The sequence below is a fragment of the Anas platyrhynchos genome, chromosome 5, assembly GCF_047663525.1.
Source record: "Anas platyrhynchos isolate ZD024472 breed Pekin duck chromosome 5, IASCAAS_PekinDuck_T2T, whole genome shotgun sequence".
Taxonomy (NCBI): domain Eukaryota; kingdom Metazoa; phylum Chordata; class Aves; order Anseriformes; family Anatidae; genus Anas; species Anas platyrhynchos.
The window spans coordinates 32,407,261-32,429,276 of record NC_092591.1 but is presented as its reverse complement, the minus strand read 5'-3'; the positions used below and the strand labels follow the sequence as shown (position 1 = coordinate 32,429,276).

Sequence of the window (22,016 nt, the reverse complement as noted above, 5' to 3'; positions counted from 1 at the left end):
TCTTGGTTCAATCAGTTTCTCTGGTTCCAGAGCCCCTGCTTTGTAATTCCCAGCACTTTCTCCTTTCAAAATCTGCTCAGACTTTTGCTACTCTTTGCTGCCCCCATGTCAGATCAGATTTTAAAGACAGGCTGTCTTTTCTGTTGGCTGCTCTGTTGCTTCATTCCCGAGTTCTTTCCACATTTTTGGGTGTGACCCCACTGGGCCCAGTGACTCATTGCTCCTTAATGCAGCAGCTCATCAGAGCACCCCTGGCTCTGGCAATTCTTCATCACCACTACCTGGAATGAGCGAGTCCAGGAGAGGTGCCTCCCAGACGTCCCCTGTGCTATATAAGCTGATAAATACCTAATTTAGCTTCCTAGCAATGTCTTATCTCTCCTTGCTGCTCTCTTCATTCCACGGCATCCCAGCCCACACACCAACTCACTCAGGCTTCTGAGCTTTGAAGCATTTCAAGAATTTGTAATTTGCTTTTCTATCTTTGGCCAGTTCCTCTCATAGGCCTCCTAGTTCCCATTTTCCATTTAGTCTCCAAACAGAGAACTCCTTATCATGACAGATATGTAAAATAATCATGCCTTGCAGCATGGGAGTGCAGCAGAAGACCCTTTTCTTCTAGTGCTGTGTCATTCCTGCTGGATATTTTTCTAGCCAGTTCTTGAAGGCCTTCAGTGGTAAGCAGTCCTCAGCCTCCCCAGGCAAATGTTTCCAGGGCTTTGTTATCTTTCCCAGATAAAGCTTTCTTGATATCTCATCTGAATCTCCCTTGTAATAGCTTAAGCCTATTACAACTTCTTCTGCCCACTGTAAGCAAGATCAGTTTACCCTCCCTTTGTGCAGCTGTATTTTACATGTTTGAAATCTGTTGTTTTCAGGTAACACCCTTCAGCCTGCTCTGCTAAATCACCAGTTTCTTCGGTCTTCCCTTGTAGGCTGTTATCCTCAGAGCTCTCTTCCAGCTGGTCAAGATGGTCAAGATCATTCTGAATTTGAATCCTGACCAAAAGCCGGTCTACTTGTGGTCTCTCCCATCTGTAGATTTGATTCAGTCCATCATCCAAGTCAAGCTTTAAAATGTTGTATCTTGCCAGAGCCACAACAGATCACTTTGCTACTCCATCTGCTACATCCTCCCAGTTTGAGAATGAACCATCTGATACCTACATTCTGAAAACATCTTTTTTTGATGAATTTTGCATCCATCTTTCTAACTGGTTTTGCAGTATTTCCCTCTAGCCCAGTTTCCCCCACTTTTTAAGAGGTCAAAATTGTGAGGTGTTTAAAATCAGGGAGATGAATGGTACTCAGACTCAAACTAAGAGCTACTGTTACGAAATGTATTAGAATTTGAACCAGAACTGAATCAGAAAGCCAGAGTTAAACTGAAACAAAACAGAGTAAAACAATGTTGTTTTGCAAAGCCCAGTTGAAAGCCTTGTTAAAGCAAGATGTTAAGTATACTGCTCTTTCCCTGCCCATAAAGCCTGTTTTGTTTTCAAACAGAAAGAGAGGTTTCAGAGGGCTAGCTCCATTTCTGAATGCTGTGTTCTTGGTTCTTGGCTGTGATAATTCCAAGCAACATCTATTCACAGTTTATTTTTTCCTTTCCTTTTTTTTTGTTTGTTTTTGTTTTTGTTTTTGTGGAATAAGGAGCCTAAGTAGCTTGTGCGTCCAGTATGATGTGCTCAGCAGCCATGCTGTCCACAGGTAATTTTCTTACTTCAAAACTACTCCTGGAGAGTCTTGAAAGCTAAACTCACTATTTACATAGTATAGTATCACCATGCTATCATTTGATCTTCTGCATCTCTCGGAATACGCAGGTAGTCAGTAGTAGCTTGATGTACCAGCTTCTGTGTGTTGTTTAGGAATGGCTATTCCAAAATAGTTGCCTATTCTGAAAAGCAGTCAAGAAATTGCTGTCTGTCCTCACAGATGTCCTCACAGGTGACACTTAACAAATTTGAACATAGGTAGTAGAAATCATCAACAGATGCATTTCCTCTTCAGACTTTCTCAGGCTGAACACTAGGCTGGAGGCAGCAATTAATATACCACCCACAACATGTGGGTATCCAGGTAATAAATATTTGGCTCTTTGTCACTTCCCATGTGTCCTCTCTTGCTTTGTACTATTTAGCTCCCTAAACATTGCGGAGTCCCTTACGATCAGCACTGGCATCTCACTCTGAAGCTTTACCATTATGGCTGAATTTAGAGACAGGTGCAGGCCTACCAGAGGGAGATTTCCAGAGAGCTTTCATCTTTTCTCCTTTTATCCTTGTCCAGTAGCTCTGACTGGTCTGCCCAACAGCCGGAAGGCACAGACACATCCCAGAATCTGTGCAGGCTAAGCATAAATTTAACCCCTTCCTTGGATTCTCCATCCTGTCAGATGGCCTGCTGCATTTCTGCTGCCACTTCTGTCCTAGCGTGGACGGTAGTTTCACTTTGCTGTGTGCTGTGGGTATCTTATAAATTTCTTGTTCTCAAAATGTTTTCTTGCAGCGCACCACAGCTTCTGCTGTGCCAATGGTCATGCCCCCTCTGGTAAAGGCAAACTTCATCTCTTCTATTGAGCCTTCTTCCTTCCCGAATCGTTCCCTAGCTGTGAGCATCTCTCATCAACCGGCCAGGCGAGTTCTCACCATTCACTACAAATATTTCAGAAAAAGCAACACGAGGGAGCTTCTGACTTCCCTTTCTTAGATCTCCATCAGAGATTAGCAGTGCAAGCCCTTTCCCTCTCTGGGGGACCGCAGTGACCATGTTGTAAGCCTGACCACATGTTGTCTCTCAGCCTCGTGTCGGTGCGCTGGCAGGGGTGCTTGCTGGGCTAGCGGCACTGACTGCGTGCTGATATCTCCTCGCTAGGTGCTGGCGCTCTGCTTCGTTCTGATCCTCGGATCCGTGATGCCCTGCCTCCCGGAGTTCTCTTCAGCATCACAGACAGTGAAAGCAACACCAGCGCCAGACATTTACACAACTAGTAAGAGTGAGTCTAATGTCGTACCTCCCTTTAATCCCATCAGACCGTTTTTGACACTTCTCCTGACACACCTGGTCCAGCGGTGGCATCCTCCCTTCAGTGCCTGCCCCACATCTCTTGCACGAGGGGATTCCTGGCCTGTCAGCGGTATGAGCCCTGATAACAGCACCTTGCTTGGGCCTGTTTTCATTCTCTGCTAGCCATTGTCCTAAAACATGACAAATAATAAAGGCTATGCAGAAATGAGGGAAAAGCCCCAGGGCAGACTGATTGCCCTCTGGAGAGGTGGTGTGTCCAAGGGTATCTTGCCCCCAGGGTATCCTGCAGAGCAGGCCTCCTGCGTGAGCATGTGCTGAACCACCACCGCGACCCACACCCTTTGCAAAACACCTCGTCCTCATTATTAACCAGTTCTCTCCTTGTTTGCAGTTCAGTCACGGAGCCTCCTGTTCTATGATGAAGGTGCTGGCTCCTTAGAAGAGAGCTATAGCTCCTTCCTAACCATGGACCATCCTGAGGGGTGGGAGGCCGAAAAAGGGCAGTCTGACGAGCCAAGGCCTCATCTGGCCAGGACACATGAGACAGCCAAATACCTGAGCAAATCCCGTCTGGAGAGTCCTGACCAGAACCAAACTGACCCAACTCTCACTCACCTCAAAGAGCAATTCCACGAGAGGTAAGCAGGCGGGGGCCCCGCTCCCAGCCCCAAACCACAGCATGGCATCTGGGAGGGACCAGCAGGCACGTCCCCTTCTCTGCAAGCTTAGGGTAGCCAAGCTCACTGGGACAGGGAGCTAAGGAGCAACAGCTAGAGGAGGCCAATGCTGGAAGAGAGCATAAGGCCAAGACTGTTTTTTAGAGCAAAATTTGGGGCTCCGTAAAGCGGTGTCCCATTGGCCTAAAGCTGAGGATGGGTGACTCAGGTGGTCCCAGGTTTTCTGGACATCCCGTGTCCCAGGGAAGAGCTCCGTCCCAGTCAGAGCAGAACAGCTGGGCAGAGAGGTGAATTTGCTTGGGAAGCTGCAATGAACCTTGACTGATGCCTTGTCTTTTTTTTTTTTTTTTTCTCTCAGGGAGACAAGTTCCAGTGAGACAACTGAATACTTGTAGCAGCTGCTGGACCTCAAGGCCTCATCTGTCTGACTGCAGGATTCCCTCCTCACCGAGCAACTGAGGGGACTTGGCAGGAGAGGACACTGCATTCAGACACTCCTAAACCGGCCTTGGGTTCAGCTCCTCCCCTTCCCCATGGCCCCCTATGGTACTGATCTATCTCTCTGAGGGGAGTCTCAGGACTGCCAGAACCAGCAATAAATGCCTGGCAAAGTCCTGAGACGCCCTCTCCTCCTGGCCTTATCTTCTGCTTGAATGAGCACTACCCTATGGGTGTGGGCTCACCTTGGAGTGGAGGGAGGTCAGGGGGAGGCACCCAAACTATTCAGCTCACTCCCCAAAGCCTCCGAGGGGCCTGTCCCCAGGCACGTACCCCTTGGCTACACCAGATGCACCTGAAGGAGAGAGAGAGAGAGTGCTGGATTTTCTGCCCTGCCTGAGGGACTTAGGAGTGGGTGATGCTGGGGCTAGAGAGATGACTCTGGAGAGTTTGAGCTCATTCCTTCCCCTCCATCTGTTAGTATACTTCTGCCTCTGTTGAGAGAAAAACTAGTTCTTCCTTGCTCTACTTTTCTCTTGATGGATGTGCCTACATAACTTCCACGCCAACTATCTGCAAAGATCTGCACACAAACGGAGTGGGGGAGACAGATCCCAGACTGAGATAAGCCACCATGAAAATTTACTGGCAGCTTTTGGGCAGCCAGAGCTCTGAAACAGAGAACGATTTTCACCCACAGCCCACTTCTCCCCGCCCTCGGCACCCTTGCTTTGGCAGGGGTGGCATTTCCCTTTTTGTTCCCAGCTTGGGCCCTGCAGTGCACCACTAAACAGGTCAGTGGCTTTCCCACTTCCCGTTCTGCACACCCCCTTGCTTTGAGAGCAGGTGCCAGAAATTCAGTCCCATAACCTGCTCCTTATCACAGCTCTCCATCCCCACTTCTGCTTCATGCCAAATGGGGTCTTCCTAGGAACCATCGACACGAGCTCTGGAGGGCTGTCAGCGAGCCATCATTCCCCTCACATCCTCTGTGTGCCCAGCAGTGTTGTGAAAGCCACTGAGGACGTGCTGGCATCTCTGGTGACGGGTGCTTCTGTCAGCAAAGAGGTGGCATGTTGGAATTGGCCAGGGTAACCAAAGACTGTTTTAGACCTCCTCCTTCTCAGTGCTGGCACCAAAGGTACCAACCTCTCGCCATACCACCCTTCGGGCCGGACTTGCCAAGTTTGGTGCTGAAATGACCTCATCTCAAGGCTGTTCTGTTCTCTTTAGCACCCAGACATCCACTTCTGACCCTTCTTCCTCCCTTCTTCTGCTGAAAGGCTCAAGTGTCTCCCCACTCCGTTCGCTCAGCTGCTCTTTGCTGGAAGGACAATGTGGGACTTGAGGGCCTGAGATTTAGGACGCAGCAGATTGCCCCGTGTTTGTACGCGGGAGTCCCTGTGTGCTCCGCCAGGTCTCACAGCAGACACCCCCTTGGCTGGTTTCTCTTCAAGACTCGCTCTGCATTGCCCCAGCCTCCCCACCAGCCTCTCCCCCGGAGAGAAAGGATGGGACGGCTCTTACTCAAGGACTGGAAGAAGTGAGGGAAGGGCCCTCACATCCCTCTCTCTCCTCTCTTTTGAAAACTGCTTTTGCCCCCCCCCCCCAAAGCCATTTAGGACAAATTTGGACACAGCTAGCTGCCACCACACACGCTTGGCCAGTGGGAGGGACAAGAAAAGCTCCAGCACAGCTCTTCTCCTCTCAGGGTTCACACAGGATCCGCTGGTCACCACATCCCACTGCCTTCCCCGTCCTCCGCCCCAGTGCAAAGAACCACTGCCGGGTCCAAGCATGCCCTCCTCCCCCCCAACACGTCCACGTGCACGTCCCCGTGCCTCCCACTCACACCGTTGTACAGAGACCAAGAGCAGAACTCGTTTGTACATAATGAACCTTATTTTGTATTATTGCTGATCCCTTAAGATATTGTATTTTGGAGACTCTCAGATCCTATTTTCAGTATTGTATTTTATTAAGAGTTAGTGCGGGCTTGGCATCTATGGACTTCCTTCTTGTTAGCAGCTCACTTTCCCCTTATACTCCAGTAGCTGCCTCTTCCCTCCAGTTTTTGGTTTTGTTTTGTTTTGTTTTGCTTTTCAAGCCACCTTTTCCTCTCCTCCTGTCACTCGCTCTGCATTCGCTTAGAGAAGCAAAATAAAAATAAAATAAAAAGATGCAGCATCAATCCTGGGCTGATGGATCCTTTCATTCAAGCACGGCTGTCACAGCAGCCCACGCGCACAGCTTCTCACCTCGTGCTCCCCGGCTGTCCCACTCGCCGGCTGCATGCAGAACTGGCTCAGCACCGGGACCTCGTGCTCAGCATTTGGGCTGGAAGCAAACTTGCATGTTTTATTTCCAGCAGCACCGTGAGGTCTTCTGCAGTTCTGGGCACATCAGAACTGTTATGGCTCCGTTTCTTCTCCCTCTCCACAATATCGCTAACATTGTCCTCGTGGAAGAGCGTGGAAGAAAGTTTGTGGGGTGCAGTGAGCTCCTCTGATGAACGGTCTGTGCAGGGTCTGTACAACAAAGACACTGCTCATAGTGCCATGGCTCTGGTTCTGTCCCAACTGAAAAAAAAAAATAGGAAAAAGAAAAAAAATCTTTAATCCTTTAGTTAACTAAAAGCCGAACAGCTGCACTTAGATCAGAACAGCTTGAGCCCTGACTGCCTGTTAGCCTGCACCTCCGATAGTCCATTTACATCTGTGAAAACTGATTAGTTTTGTCATGATTTTGTGTGAAACACAAGGCAGCGGGGGGTCCAGAAAATGAATCTTCTTTTTCTAGAGAGCTCCCACTGGGTTTGTTAGGCTTTGGGCATTGAAATGACTCCATCTCACAATCAGCACCTCCGCGGCTGGAAGGGAGCCCAAGCAGGAGGCAGTGGGGCTTCAGAGCTGCTCGAAGCCTCATTTTTAAGCACCTCGTCCAAAAGCAGCCTCCTGCCTTGGTCAGTGATGCGGAGCCACCATCCCACTGCGGGGCCAGGCTTCATCCAAAGGGCTCCTGCCTGGCTCGCCCCCATGAAACATCCCCGAGCTCTCAGGGCACTGCCTTCCAGGGAGAGCCTGGCTCCAGCCTTTCACTCATGTTCTGAAATGCCAAGGGGAGGCTCTTAAAGGGATGATTTATCCGGCATCATCCCCTTAAACACTGATGCAGCCAGAGCAACCAGAACCCCCTCTGTCACAAATTTCCCTTCATCCAGACAAATCCTCTCAATTCTGCAGTCTACCAGAGAGCTCTGAGCCTCTCAAAGCAGGCACATCAGGATCTTCTGATCCTCGCTCTGCCTCCCAAAACACAGCCAGCCAATCGCACCTACCAATTTGGCTACAGCAAGTAATTAGAGCAGAAGGAGGGAATTAGCAGAGCGAGGGGCACCTTCTTTACAGGTCACCTCCAGCCTCGCTGCGTTGCACTCGCTCTGCTCCAGGTGCCCACGGCCAAGCTCTGCCGCTCCAGGCTGGGCTTTTTCCCTTCCAGGGTCGTGTTCGCAGGCAGACTGCGCGCTGTCAATACGTACAAGCCCTGCACAAAAGAGCCCTGACAGAACACGGTCTTCCTTTTGCAGAGACGAGTTATTCCCAACTGCTCTCTGTTACCAGGCCAACTTGGAAAAAAAAAAAAAAAAAAAAAAAAAAAGAAAGAAAAAAAAAAAAAAGCTCTGCCTTTGCAGCTCACCGCTGGGACACCAGCGGTCCCTGGGAACATTGATTTGTTACAGCAGGACGTGAGCTATTAGGGCTTCCAGCAGAGCGTCCCCGCTCCCCGAGAGCAGCGTGTTCCCTCCCGGTGTCACTGCTCGGGGCTGTACCTGACCGTACCGCCCGTCCTCGTGCCGATCCCTCCTGGGACGTGCAGGCTTTGTTCCTGCTCCCGGGCAAGGAGCCTGAGCTTTCGGTTACCTTGCGAGGTGCTCAGGCCTCCTCACACCCCCTAGTGCATGGTGCTTGTTCGTGGCGATGGAGCTGGGGCCGTGAGTCCGTGTGGATTTGCTGGCCTGGTGGAGGTTTCTGTCTTGTGCCCGGCAGAGGAGACTGCGCCCTCACGGGGCTTTACTCACTGCAGACGTTGCTGCCCGGGGAGTGCTTGCCCTGCCTGTGATGGGAGAAGCTGAAAGGAGGAAGAGGTGTGTGTGGAAACACCGAGCTGTCCTTGCAATGTGCCACGTGCCCACACCGAAGGATGGAAAGGGCAAAATCCCCTGCGCCCTGCTTCTCCTCCCATAGAGGCTTCCCGTAGTGCAGGAACAGCCCCGTGGGCAGCCCAGAGGCACTCACCAAGAGGCACTGCAGCTCTGGCAGCCCTGGGAATGTGTCATAAAACCCAGAGGAAGACCCACATCCTGCATCCCTGGCCGGCCAGCCCGGGTGAGGGTGGCTCTCCAAGCCCTGATGTGACATGTAGGGGGACACGAGGGCTGTGAGCAGGAGGCAGTGGGGCACGGAGCTCCCCCAGGTGCCCAGGGGAAGGCTGTGGGGGGGAACAACCCCACTGTGGGGGCTGGAGAGGCTGAGTCACGCTGCGAGGAGGGCTCAGGGCTCCCAAGTCCCAACTGTGTGGGTTTGGGGCCTGGGGGCTGCAGAGCCGGTCCTGGAAAGCGCACGGGTCCCTGGGGCAAGTGGGTGGCAGCCCCAGACCCCAAGCACTGACATGCCGGAGCCCAGCAGGTAGAGAGCCCCGGTGCGTGAACAGGGGGCAGAGCAAATCCCAACCAAGATGCCAGGCACATATGGGAGCCGTGCAGGGGTCTCTCAGCCCAGCTGGCGTGGCTGGGACCGGGCTCATGAAGAGACTGGGACCCCAAGCAGCAGATCCTTTTTTCTGCTGGGGCTGCTGTCCTGCAGTTTTTTGGGGTTCCCACTGCACACACCCGCATCGGGTGAGCAGCCCTGGCAGGCTGGACTGTGAGCAGTGAGGGACGGCTGCCGTCCTCACCCTCCTCAGCCTCCCCGGCCCCCGAAGGGTTAAGTGCCAGTTTCCGAGTGTCTCTAAGGTGACACCACGCTCCTGTCGCTCCCCGCAGCCCCCCTCCCCACGCACACGCTCACGCTCGCTTTCTGCTTTGTCTTTTGAGGGCTGCTGCAGGATCGGTGCACAGGCACCTTCCTCGCTGCCAGCCTCTCCCTGCCTCTCCCGCTGCCACAGGGGACGCCGAGGGACGCGCCTGGCCCTGGTCCCCCCCAGCAGGCAGCCTGGGCTCTCCTTCACCCCTGGTCTCTCTCCTGAGACCCCTTTCCCCACCGGCACCGCGCTCCCCTGCTGCCCTGGCACCTCGGAGCCGCGGCACCGACGTCGGCAGGTTTCTGCCCGCCGCTCCTCCGCTTCGCTGAGGCAGGGCAGGGAGGCAGACGGAGGCTGAGCCCCTCAAAGTGCTGCCCAGAGGCCGAAAGAAAGCACGGCGAAAAGTTGGACGGCAGCTCCGCTACTTTTCCCCTGAGATTTTGCTCCCCCGGGGAGCGAAGCCTCACCGGCATCCACCCAAGGCCCTGGGGAGACCGAGCCGAGCGCAGCTCCCTGCCTGGAGAAGCGTCTTGCCCCAGCATGGCAGAAGGTCCCGGGAGCTGGAGAGACCTCACCCCGGCCAGGGGTGATGGCCAGGGGGCCAGGGGGGCTGCAGCGAGCCCCCTGGGAGCGGCGGGCGCAGAGAGCAGCGGGCGAGAGCGAAGCCTGGGCCTCCGCGGCGTGGACCCGGCTTGGGAGGAGATGCGAGGGGCCGTGGCGGTGGCGGAGGTGGAGGAGCAGTTCCTGCACGTGGCCATCAGAAAGCAGGTGTCCTACAGGTAGGAGCCCCCTGGGATGGGCTGGGGTGGAGAGGTGCCGCGGGACCTGACCTGGGTTTCTCGCTGCATCGGGGTCAGGGCTGGCTCTTGGGGGTGGCCACTGGTAGCTGCCCGCTAGAGACGTCCTGCATCGCTGTGCCCTGGTTGTTCCCAAGAAGATGAGCCTGTAGGAACCTCCTGGGGGTCTCCCTGCCCCGCTGAGCCATGCCATGTCACCCCATCCCACTGCCCTGTCCATGCACGGGGACATGGGGACCTCCCAGCTGGGAGCAGGGATGCGGAGGTGAAGGGGCTGAGGCTGAAAAGCCTGCGGGGGCTCTTTGCAGTGCGAGGAGGATCTGTGCTGGCTCTCGGCGTGACTTTTCTGCTTGTGGCTCCCCCAGCACGGCTGCAGCCCAGCAGAGCTGCTGCGGACGAAGCGTGTCCCTGGGCAGCGCGTCCTGCAGTGCTCACACAGTGCCTGCTGCGGGGATTTGGGGCCGCGGGGTGCGGAGCTGTGCTGGGAGGGAGGTTTCTTGCTATTCGGGACACACTCGGTCACCTCCCGGCTCGGCTCCCAAGTGTGCAGCAGCCCTTCTCCCCCCTTGCAAGGGCTGCTGAGGAAACTGGGAGCAAGTTGCTCTCTAATACTGCGGTAATGGGAACTAATGGGAAACCGAATTAGTGCCTGCAGAGCAGGAGGGGCCCCGGGCTGACTCATCCCAGGTACTTGTTATTCCTGCAGTGGGTGGCGAGCGGGAGCAGGGGCGGCAGAGCCCGTACCAAATTAGTGCCTGGTTGTGGGAGCTGGGGCTGGGGCAGCGCTCCTGGCCCCACTTCGGTGCCCGGGACTGCTCCACGAGGCGCCCAGCAGACCGGGGAGGGTTCTGCCCCGCTGTGATGCCAAGGAAGAGAGATGGATGGATGTGCAGAGCGCAGCAGCCGAGCAGGATTTTCTTCTCCTCACTGTCTTCCTCCAGATGTGCGCCGTGCGCTCTGCGAACGGATTAGCCAGCTGCAATTATCCTGCCTCCCCAGGGGAGGAAGGGAACATATTGCAACCTAATTTGATCAGCCTGAATTCGCTCCAGAATTGTCCGGTGTTGCAGGGGACTGTTTACATCCTGCTGCTCCCAGCCCAGCCACCCCATGCACAGGGCTCTGCTCATCCTCTCCGACCCGCACTGCCCTTCCCCAAAACACTTCTGTCCTCCTGTCCCCCCGCAGTGGGGCTCCTTGGGGTGTTCCTGGGTGGAGGGCACCCGCAGCTACCTGCTGGCCTGTGCCAGGGAGGAGGCTGAGCTGCTGCCCCGACCATCCAGTTCAAGGCAGCAGGGCAAAGGGAAGAGAAAACAGGAGAGGAAGTATCTGGAGGTGAAAATCTGCTTGTGCCGCCCACACGGGGCTGGGACCAGCTGCTCCTGGTTCCTGTGCCAGGTGGGGGGCAGGCGGGGGCAGAGCTGCTGCCCGGAGCAGCTGGTGCCCAGAACTGGGCTGACCTGGCACAGGGGGGCGGCAGAAACCCCCTCACCACACCGCCACATGGAGCCGAAGGCACTTCCCAACCCCGTTTAGGAGTTTGGGGGCCCTGCTCCGAGGGCCATGGTCATCATCGGTGTCCTCAATGTCAAGCGAAGGTGGGAGGCCCCAGCTCTCCCGCTGCCAAGCTGCCTGCTCCTGCTGGGACTCATTAGTCATCACGAGGGGCAGGCGGCGTTAGCCACTATATAAAGGGTTTGAAATGAGCAGAAATGATATTAAGCCTATGGAAATAACGTTCCTTCCAGAAATAGCTGCCGTGGTGTACGGAGGCGCCTTGGGCGGGTGGAACAGAGCTCAGCACTCAGGTTATATTTAGGGCTTTGAGTAGCAGTTCCGTGCCAAGCTTATTAATGATGCTGGCTTGTGCACCGGCTTTGCAGATTCTGGGACAATTTCGCCTGGAGGGAGGTGCCTCTGCGGCGCCGGGAGGGCCCCGTGCTCCCTGTCACCGCTGCAAGCCCAGGACAAGTGCTGGGATTTGTGCCTCGCTGCCAGCATTGCTGGGCCAAGGAGCTCGGTCAGAGCCCCATGTCACACCAGCTCCTGCTCCAGGTGTCTCCGTGGTGCTGTGGCAGTGGGGCAGGAGCATCTCCAGCTCGCAGAGCGGGTACAGCCTGGGGGAGCTCCAGCCAGGCAGCTCCTTCGGCCCCGGGCAATGCCCCGCAGCACCCCACAGCTCAGCACTTGCACAGCGCAGCAGCTCAGGGCTCTCTCTCATCTTTCTGCCTCGCTTTGGGGTGAGGCTTGCAGCAATGGCCTTCTGTCAGCAGCGCTGCGCCCAGCAGCGCAGCCCGTGGGGGTGTTTATGCAGAAAGGAAACCACAGCGCACAGCGCTCGCTGCACGGGCCACACGCATGGGGCAAGGAGCGTGCCGGGAGCCAGACCTCTGCTCTCCTGCTCCCAGCCCCGGCTCCTGTCACCTCGGTGGGGCGGCAGTGCTTGGCACAGGCACCCCGTGGCGGTCAGAAAAAGGGGCTGCTGTGCCCCCTGCGCCCCCCAGCCCAGCCTTTTGCACCCCACGGAGCAAAGCAGGGATGTGGGGCGCCCCAGCTGCTCGGCACGCGGGTGGATAGGATGCGCCAACATCTCACAGGCTGTTCTGTGCCGGGGAGCTAAATATAACCCAGAGCGGAGCAGAGGGGCTTTGTAATGTAAATAGCAAGGGAGGGCGAGCTTGGTCACCCTGGGCAGGGCAGGGCAGAGGGGAGAGGAGGGTGGGCTTGTTCCAGCCATGGTGCGGGTACACGATAGGGTTCCCCAGTGCTGTCTTCCAGGTGGACAGGGTGTCAGTCCCTGCGTGGGGACAGCAGAAATGGGGATTTCTCAGCACCCTGGGAGCAGAGGGTGCACAGCATCCCCGTCCCAGCTGGGCAGTGCTGGGGCTGGGAGAACGCCTGGGCTGCGAGGGGAGGGGTCGGCTAGGCTGCCTCCTTCCACAGCCTGAATCCTCTCTGCTGCCCCGTTAATCGCGTTAGCCAGGCTGTGCCGAGCAGCATAATCAAATTCCCATTCATCCCCACCAAGCCAAGCCTGCTCTGCCTTGACAGAGACATCTGTCTCTGCGTCCCTCCGTGCTGCTGGGGGAGGAGGTGGCTGGCACCCCAGGCACGGCTGGGGGGACGCTGGCAGCGCTGGCAAACCTTACAGAGCAGGCAGCTCCTCGCAGACTTGAGTAGGGGGTGACAAGAAGGTGTAGGGCAGCCCCATCCCTATCCACATGCCCTGCCTTACGCCGGTCAGGGACAGTGGGGATGCTCCTGGCCCCCCCAGCAACGCTTCCCTGCCCGCTGGTCTCCTAACAAACAGAACGGGATCTTTTTTTTTGTTTTGGTTTTGCATGGAGGGAAGGACAAACAGACACAGCGCACGTCCTGGGGCAGGGAGGGACGTTGTGACCCCAGGGCAGATTATCAGATTCCTTCCTGGGAAGTGCAGATTTGCATGCGTGCATATGCAAAGCGTCACGAAACTCCTTGGACAGCAGGTTCGTGTGGGCAGAGCAGGACGGTGAGGGATGAACAACGGGGCCCTGGGTTCCTGCACCGCTTCCCGTGAGGCATCTTCCTGCACCCAAAACCCACAAACAGGGGCTGGCACGACCTCCTCCAGCCCAGGCAGGGGCACGGTGGCTCGAGCACTGTGACCACAGGTGCAGTGTGCTGCCCTCCCAGTGCCACCAGCGTGCCCCTGGGTACGGGGCTGGACGTTAGCACCGCAGGGCAGAGCGTGAGACGTTGAAAGGGAAATGTCTGCGGGCAGAGCGCGGACGGGACCAAGCCCTCATCACATGCAAAGCGGCAGAGCCCACGAGCCACTTCGGTGGCAGCTGCGGTGACAGAGCCGCTCCCCTCCCTCCGCGAGGTTTCTGAGCTGGAGCAGGGCGTTCGGGACCTGCCTTTTCCACCCCGTGCACGTTAACCGGTGAAGTGGGCTGTGCTCGGTTTCAGAGCTAGCTGAGCGAGATCAAGGCCTTTCGATGCCTTTTGTTGCTTTTAACCCCTTCTGATGATGCAGTCTAACAGAATACCGCGCACCCTTTAGAAATACCCTCCCCAGGAAGCGGCTCTGCTCGGTTCCCCAGCTCCATGGAAGCTCCCCAAGGGCACACTCTTCGTGTAAAGGCCTGCTGGAGGCAGAGCACACCGGGCAGAGCCTGGCTGCTCAGAGCTGAGCTTTCTGCAGCTGGGGCCGTGCCAGGCCTCCATGCTGCACCCCGCAGACGCAGCCCAGGCGATGGATGATGAACTGGAGGCAGCTTCTTCACCTTCTGGAGGCCGGGCCTGCAGCTTTGGTGCCCGGACCTGCTTCTCCTGGCCGCGTCCCCTCACCAGTGCCCGGCGCAGGGCGAGCAGGGATGGAGGACGTCCGGAGAGCCGCCGTCCGGCCGCGGCCTCGCGAGGCTCCTCCAGAGGAGAGCTCACCCCAGGACGCGGGCTGCGGGGGGAAGAGCGCGGCGCCGCAATGACAGCCGCCCTCGCACTTCCAGGAAGTGCAGAGAGAGAGGAACCAGGTGGAGGGTGCAAACAAAGCCGGGGCCCACGCCACCGCAACCGGGTGGCGGAGCCCTGCCAGGGACCTGCCCTCGGGATGACTCCGGAAAACAGCCGCCGGGGGAGGAAGAGCGAGAGTGAAGCCCGGGCTGGCTGAGCAGCACCCGCTCGTGCTGCGGCAGATGTGGCGGCACCGCTCCTGGGACGTTCCCCAGAGCCCCGCAGGGGCCACCAGCATGAGGTACCCGCCGAGACGGTGTCCTGGGGGGCTGAGCGCTGGCACCCCGCGCTTTGGGGAGGGGGAGAGGTTCCCCTGGGCTCTCCTGGCTCCTCGCCTGCAGCCCCCTCCTCTTCTCCCGGTGCAGCCTCGGCAGCAGGGATGCTGGTGGGCCGCATGCGTGGACGCTGCTGACGTGAGCCCATTGCCTTCCCCATGGGAGCAGGGGTGATTCGAAGCCCCCGCCTGCACCCTGCACGCTCTCCCATCAGGGTTCCTGCTTGAGGAACAGAGGAGCGCAGGGCTGGGGGCTCAGCACACGCCGCACCGTGCTGGCAGCGGGGGCCTCACCCCGGCAGCCCCCCAGGAGCCGAGTTTCGGTGCGGGCTCCATGCCCCGCTCCCCACCAGCTCCATGGCTCATTTGCCATGCAAAGGAGGACCGAGGGCTGCCCTCGCCACCTGGCACAGGAGAGACGAAGGCGCCCCGTGGGCAGCACCCCAGCCTGCGGACACTGCCCCGTCCCCATCCCCATCCCCGTGCCACGGGGCTGGGGCCAGCGGGCGAACAATGGGAGGACGCGGGAGGCTCCGGGGCCTCTTCCCGAGCGCGGGGGCGGCGGCGGGGCCGGCACTGGGCTTCCTGAGCCGGGACGGGACGGGGGAGGGCAGCGGGGCCTGGCTGCCACCCGGTGCCCAGTGCCCGGTGCCCGGTGCCGGGGGGCAGCAGGGGGCGCTGGCGGCCCGGCCGTGCCCCCGGTACTTCCTGCCCTGCTCCGGGCCCGGCGGGGCGGGTGGCAGCGCCGCCCCCTTTTCTCTCTCCCTCCCTCCTTTCCCTTTCCCTGCCCTCCTCCTCCTCCCGTCCCTCCCCTCGCATGGAGCCGCGGCGCGGGGCTGAGGGCCGGTAGCGGCGGCTCCGAGCCCCCCCAGCCCGGCCATGGAGGCGGCCGGGCCCCCTCCTCCCGGCGGCTCGCCTTCCTCCTCCTCCTCCTCCTCCTCCTCCGCCACCGCTGCGGGGGCTTCGGGAGGTGCCGAGCCCGAGCGGGGGCCGCCGCCGCCCGGCCGCCGGCACAGCAACAAGCGCTTCACCGGCCTCAAGCTCTTCGGGCGCAGGTGAGCAGCGGCCCCCGGGGGCGGGAGGGGGCTCCCGGGGGGCACGGGGGGCACAGGGGGCACGGGGAGCAGCCCCCGTGGTGCTGCAGCCCCCCTGTGCACGGAGCTGGCCGCCGCCACCAGGGCCGGGCACCTGCCCCCGGGTGCGGGGTGAGCCCCGGGTGCACCCCACGGAGAGGGGCTGAGGTGGGCAGCAGCTTTTGGGCTCTGCTGGAGGATCTCCAGGCAGCCTCTCTTTGCTCCCAGGAGTTTTCGGCAGCCGTCTGCGTCTCGCTGTCAAGGCGCTGGGTCCCCCAGAGGTGCTGGCCCGAAGCAGGCGGCTGGCCGAGGTGTGCCGAAGCCGCCCGAGGGTGTGGGACTGGTGGGGATGGAGGAAGATGAGTTTGCGTTTTTCTCCTTGCGAACTGTTGGCATGAGGAATGGGAAGTTGGGAAGCGTTGCCCTCGCTGACCCCAGGCTCCTTCCTGGAGAAGTCGGAGCCTCGTGTCTGGAGGATTTGTTTCCATGCTCCCTGCACCGCTCTGTCCCCGTCCTCGTGCACGTGCTTCGTGCTCCAGCTACGATTTCGGCACTCCTGCAGCAGTGAGGCCGTGGCCGTGCGAGTCCTCTGCTGCTCCCAGGCTGCTCCCAGTCCTCGTCTGCCCTGCTCTGGGCTTGCTCACACACCCTGACCAGGTGTCCTCAAGGTGCATGCCACGGCTTCCTCCCCAGGGTCCTGGCACTCACCTGATTTTTGGGATGCTCAACCCACGTAAGTGGAGTGACCCTGCACATCCAGAGGTGTGTAAAAACGAGGTTAATTTAGGTACAAAGGGACCTCTGGAGGCCATCTGGTCCAACCTGCCCCAGCCGTCTCGGTGGCCCTCTGCTGACTTGCAGCATCTTTTTGTACAGGGGGGTGGAAGCACTGGGCAGTGCTCCCAGCGCGGTCTCACAGGCCCTATACAGAGGGGAAGGGCCCTGCTGCCAGCCTGCACAGCACACCCCACAAAGCCACACCAGAGCTGGGAGTGAAGGGTTTGCAAGGTCACTCCACCCCAGAGCGAGAGCTGCTTTCCTCTGCTCTGGTTTCAGAGCTCTCGGCAGCGGCCACGTGGAGCTTCTTGCAGTTTCTGTCCTCTCCCCAGTACTAGCGGGTGTCTCTGGCTCCTGGGGGTTCACATGTCCCTGAGCAAGCCATTATTTCTGAGTACAATGGGGAAATTCTCCACGTGTGGATGGTTTGTGTGGTGCAGATGCGTGGGATGGGCAGGAAACGCGGACCTGGCCAGGCCAGCACGCCCTGCAGAGCGCCTTGAGATGCCCCTCGAATTGCTCAGTGCTTGGATACATCGCTTGCTCTTCTTCCACTGGTGGGAGGAACTTGGTTCCCCCTGGATGCCGAATACAACACTCAGAGCTGTGAAAAGCTGTAGGGGAGGAAGAAGAAATTCCCAAAGGCCGCGAGGAAGGAAGAAACCCCCGCACGCACCTGTGGGTGGGGAGAGTGGGCCGAAGGCGTGGAGGAGAATTGGCTGGGAGCTGCTGGGAGCTGCCGAATTCGTGCCCACCTCAACAGCAGAGCAGAAGGTGGCACCGAGTTCCACTTCGTCAGAGGGAACTGCGGGGTAAGGTGCTTATTCTCCTTTTGTTTTGGAGAAGTACAGTCAGTACTCATCCGTGAAGCGCTTTCGAACAGCGATTGGTGAAGAAATTTGCACCCCCTTGGATTCTGGAGCTCAGCCAGAGCCTGTTTGGCCAGGAAAAAAAGTGGAAAGGAAACTTTGCACGGGGAGATGAAGCCTTGCATCTGGAGAGCCCTGGCTGCGAGGAGAGAGATCTCCTGAGCTGGGCACACGCTGCTCGGCTCTTCAGTTCGTCCGAGGCCGTCGGTGGCTCAGGCCAGTCACAGTAACAGCAGGAGGCACACCCTCAGAGGAGGATCCAAGAAACAGGAGAGTGCAGCAGCACCAAATGCTTCTTGCCTCCTCTGACACCCCCGGAGCCCATCTGTCCTCGGGGCTGGCATGCAGGGCTTCGTGGGCATCTCGCTGCAGATGGATCCCGAGAGGTTTTTAAGCAAAAGAGGAGTGAGACCCTGAGTTTGCCCTGAAGCTACGGCACATTAGCCTCCTGGGTGCTGCAACGGGCTTATTTCTGTACCTTGTAATTGCCTTAAAGCAGGGTGGAGTAATTGGCTCCAGAGCTGACAGAGACAAGTGCACAATACGTGCATCCGGGCCACAGATGGGTAATTCTTTTAATTGGGCTGATAAAGAGATTGGAGCTGATCAGATAATAGGTGGTTAGGATTAAATTTCCTTCCGAGGTGCCCTGTTTCTTGTGGTGTAAGTGAACAGCGTGGCGTACCCCTTCCAGCTGTGAAGGGGAGGGAGAACCGTGCGAGTGCTGGGGGGACGACCCCTCTCCTGCTCTGCCCCGTGCTGGAGAGGCGAACCGCTCACGTGGGTCTCCCCAAAGGGTTTGGGACCCTCACCGTGCTCTCCTCCGGCGTGATGGAGAGGTTTGGTGCAGTGGGGCCGCCAGCAGCACAGCCCGCAGGCGCAGCCCCGCGGGGAGGGGAGCGTGGGACTGCAGCTGGGAGCTGAAAGCTGGGGGGGGTGCGTGCCATCGCAGGGGAAGGTCTGTGGGTGGCACAGCGTGCGGGTAAACGGCACTCGAGAAACTGAGCTGAGCGCTCGCCTACACCTTTCTGGGACGCCGCTCGTCTCTCTGCTCGATGCTGACGCCTGTGTGAAAGCCGGGGGAGAAGCGCCCGGGGGAGCTCTGGCTGCCCCCCTGCCTTCCCCCTGCCCACCGTGCTGGTGGCACCTCCGTGTCCCCTTGAACTCACCGCTGAGCTGCCTGAGCGGCGAGCACGGACCCCAGAGCAGCGGCTGCGGGACGCAGGGCCTTGTGTGTGCTTTCCCCTCGTGCAGCCGTGGGGTAAATCCCAGGTGCTGCGAGGGAAAAGCAGGCGGCTGTGGCAGCGGCGAGGTTGGCGAGCTTTAAAATCAGCATGCCGCCAGGGCCGGGGCAGAGCTTACCTCGGGACAGGCTTTTTCACCCAGCGCCTCGCTGCCAACTAGCTGTTGAGCAAGCAAGAGGATGCCTCCTCCTCCTCCGCACATGCAGATCTCCATCTGCCTGCGGAGCCTCCAGCTCCCCGCGCCTGCAGCCTCGTGCTGCTCGCAGGTGACGGGCGGGCGGGGGGCACCGCAGCTCTCCGGCACCGAGGCGAGCTCCTGCTGCCCTGCAGAGCGCAGTGTGCCGGGGCTGGAGAAGGTGGCAGCAGCCCTAATCTGATTAGGAGCTGGCGTGGGCCTTCCCTGAATGCGTGTCCTCTCGTCGAAGGGCTGAGGGATGGGGTGGAGAGAGGACAGCGGGGCTGTAATTTCGGTAACTTCCAGCTCTGCTCTCCTTGGAGCTCGGGTTTCTTTTCCCCAGGTGACCCCCGGAGCTGAAGCTCACGAGGTAGCTCTCAGCCCCGCTCTTGCTCGGTGCCACAAACGGGTGCTGGCTTCAAGGTGCTGAGCTCAGAAGCAGAGCTAAGGCTGCAGACTGGGGCTCGGGATCATAAACCCTGCTTTTCAGAGAGGCTGGGGGCTGGCGGGAGCTGAGGCGCTTCTGCAAGAGGCTTTTTGATGTCGGCTCGGATGCAGGACCTGCTTGGGGTCATGGGCAGGGTGTGGAAATACCGAAACCTGTCCTGCTGGTTCTGGGGCTGGCACCAGGCTCTGCGGGAATAAGTGCCTCTGTCTTGGTGATCTGGAGCCCGGGAGCTTTCCCTGGGCCAGCTCTCCAGCATTGCAAAAGCACACAGTGCCCTTTCCTTGTGTTTCTGTCGAAACTCTCAGCCGTGGCAGCAGCTGCAGTCGCCGTCTGGGAGCCGGGAACAAGAGAGGCTTTTCTCTTATCCATGTCAGGGCGTTAGGCAGGTGGTGAAACTCCACTAGGGCATTCAGCGAGGCCACCAGGCGAGCTGTGTAAGGGGCACGGAGCCCTCTGTCCTGCATCAGGCGCGTGGGGCACCCAGCCTCGCTCTCCTCCAGCCCACAGCTGCCTGGAGGGGATGACTTTGTAGTGAGCAGCCAGCCCTGCCCTCACCTCGCAGGGGACGGGTGTTTCCTGCTGGCTCAGAGGATGTCTTCTGCTATCCCAGACGGTGCCGGGCCTCCTGCCTGCCGGGCAGGTCGTGCTGGCTGCAGATTCTCCCTCCGTGCCTGGGAACAGCCCACCCCACCCCAGCTTTGTCCATCTCACGGCTTCCCCCAGTGATCCAGGGCTTGGGGAGCTGAGCTGAGCATCTCTGCTCCCTGAGGAGCCCTGCTGACCCGGCAGGGACCGGCGGCAGCAGGGGTCAGGGCAGGTAGGTGGCAGTGGGTGGGGGAACGGCACCTGGCTGTTCACCTCACCCCATCTCCCTCCCCGTGCTCGCTAGCTGCAGCTTTGTGGGGCAGGAGCGGTCTCAGGCTCCAAAATACGCTGTGGCTTTGCAGCAAGTCACGTGCGCCCGCTGGTTTTCTGTCCCAGGAAGTCAGAGAAGCTAACAAAAAGGCTCGTTGCGAAGGGTTTTCCCCTGGTTTTGGCGCTGCTCGGCTCCCACAGGAAACGTGGGTGCCGGTGCGGCCCGGCTCGCTCGTCGCTGGCAGCACAGGTGTGGGTCTGGGGCAGAGTCCGCGGGGAGCCTCCTCCCTGCCTGCTGCCCAGCCCCTGGGCTCCCACTACAGTCCGGGCAGGGCTCGACAGCATGGGGAGAATAGAAATTCATGGGACAGGAGCATCCAGACCTGACGGGGGCTGGTCCTGAGCTGCTGGCACAGCCCTCAGCCAGCCCGGCCTTGCGGAGAGGCAGCAGGGGCCGTGCAGCATCCATGTGCAGGCCCCTCCATGCGAAAGTTCCCCCTCCATCAGATTATCCCTATCTCCTCCTGCCCCGCTGGTCCTGGCCCCGGCCGGGAGCCGCTCAGATTCAGCACTAAGCCTCTTACCGCAAAAAACCCGAGGTCACCACGCAAGGGAGCATCGCCTGGGGTGGGGAGCGCTGCCTGTGGGCAGCTGAAGTGTGGTGGGGGGTGTTCTCCGCAGGGATTTCGTGCCCGTTAGAGGCTGGCAGATGGGGAGATTAAGCAGCGGATCTGCTGGCAGGGGCCCCGTGTGCCTGCTGTGGAGCTGGAGCCATCCCGTGGGATGGGGATGGGGCGGCCGCCGGGGTAGGGGACAGCCTGGGGTGGTGAGGTGGGGGGGCTGGGCTCCGTGTGGGGAACAGGGGGGTCCCTTCAGTGATGGATTCACTGATGTGGGAGGTTTTCTGAGGGCTGTCCGCTGAGGAGCGTGTCCTGCTGAAGGCGCACACCGCTCTGACCTCCTTAAAGCTGTGGCTGTTGCAAATTTGGCTGCGGAGGCTGCACCGCGAGACCGAGATCAGAGCCATCCGGCCAGGCAGAGCTCTGCAGCCACCGCTGCCGCGGTTGTGTGCATGCCTGGCCCTGCTCAGCAGCTCCCCACGAAGGGGAAGGGGGACATGGAGCCAGCAGGGACAGGAGCTGCCTCGTCAGAGACCACCAGCAAGGGCCCCTTGGCTCTTCACATCACCCACCGGCCAGTTTTGCCATCCCCTGGCTGCCAGAGGAAGCAGAGGTGGTGGCAGGAGGGGTCTGAAGAACATCCTGCCTCTCCGTGCTGGGTCTCAGACCGCTTGGCCCTTGCTGGTGGCAGCTCGGGGGCTCCCTGTGCTGCTCCCGGCACCTCCTGTCCCTGCCGACACGCAGGGGCCGCAGGTTTCGGAGCAGGCACGCTGCCCTGCCCTGTTCTCACAATGCTCCTTCACGTGAGGTTTGCCGAGTGCCTTCATAATTCATCTGAAATTCAAATCCGTGCCCGGGCCTGGCAGTCGAGGCAAAGGCTGCCAGGAGCCGGGCTGGTGCGGGGGCTGGAGAAGAAGAAGAGGAGGAGGAAGAGGAGGGAGGGAAGCACCTCCAGCCCTCCCGGTGCGAGCGGCGGTTCTTTGGCAGCGGGCTGTGGGTGGCTCTCGCCGTGTTTGTTTTGGCCCTGGGGTTGAGGTGACCGTGGACTGGGCTGCATTTCTGCGTCCCAGCAGCCGGAGCGTGGTGCTGGGTGTTTGCTGCCTGACTGCAAGGCCTCCGTGGCTGGCAGCAGGGGAGGTGACACGGGTGCTGCCACCTCGGCTGCAGACCCCGAGGCTGTGGGGAAAGTGTTTGGGGAGGAGGAGGGATGGTGCCGGGGCAGCAGA

The 22,016-nt window shown here is 59.1% G+C and overlaps 2 protein-coding genes and 1 long non-coding RNA gene across 5 annotated transcripts in view; 2 read left to right on the top strand and 1 right to left on the bottom strand.

Annotated features, from left to right (window-relative positions):
• CREB3L1 (cAMP responsive element binding protein 3 like 1) overlaps positions 1-6,336 on the top strand; it is a 43,391-nt gene extending 37,055 nt beyond the window's left edge. For 2 of the 3 annotated variants that reach the window (XM_027459264.3, XM_027459263.3), the window contains exons 10-12: positions 2,878-2,998; positions 3,422-3,668; positions 4,066-6,336. In XM_027459264.3, coding sequence (XP_027315065.1) covers positions 2,878-2,998; positions 3,422-3,668; positions 4,066-4,102 — 405 coding nt within the window. In that variant the 3' untranslated portion in view covers positions 4,103-6,336. The remainder of the gene's footprint in view (positions 1-2,877; positions 2,999-3,421; positions 3,669-4,065) is intronic. The other variant, XM_027459265.3, reaches the window with a different exon arrangement.
• Positions 6,114-12,498, bottom strand: LOC119717265 (uncharacterized). The gene is made up of 2 exons (XR_005266524.2): positions 8,066-12,498; positions 6,114-6,724 (listed from the first exon to the last, which is right to left on the bottom strand). It is a non-coding gene; the product is annotated as an uncharacterized lncRNA (long non-coding RNA).
• Positions 12,499-15,434: 2,936 nt separating this feature from the next.
• DGKZ (diacylglycerol kinase zeta) overlaps positions 15,435-22,016 on the top strand; it is a 40,169-nt gene continuing 33,587 nt past the window's right edge. Inside the window, exon 1 of the mRNA XM_038180786.2 lies at positions 15,435-15,784. Coding sequence (XP_038036714.1) covers positions 15,609-15,784 — 176 coding nt within the window. The 5' untranslated portion in view covers positions 15,435-15,608. The remainder of the gene's footprint in view (positions 15,785-22,016) is intronic.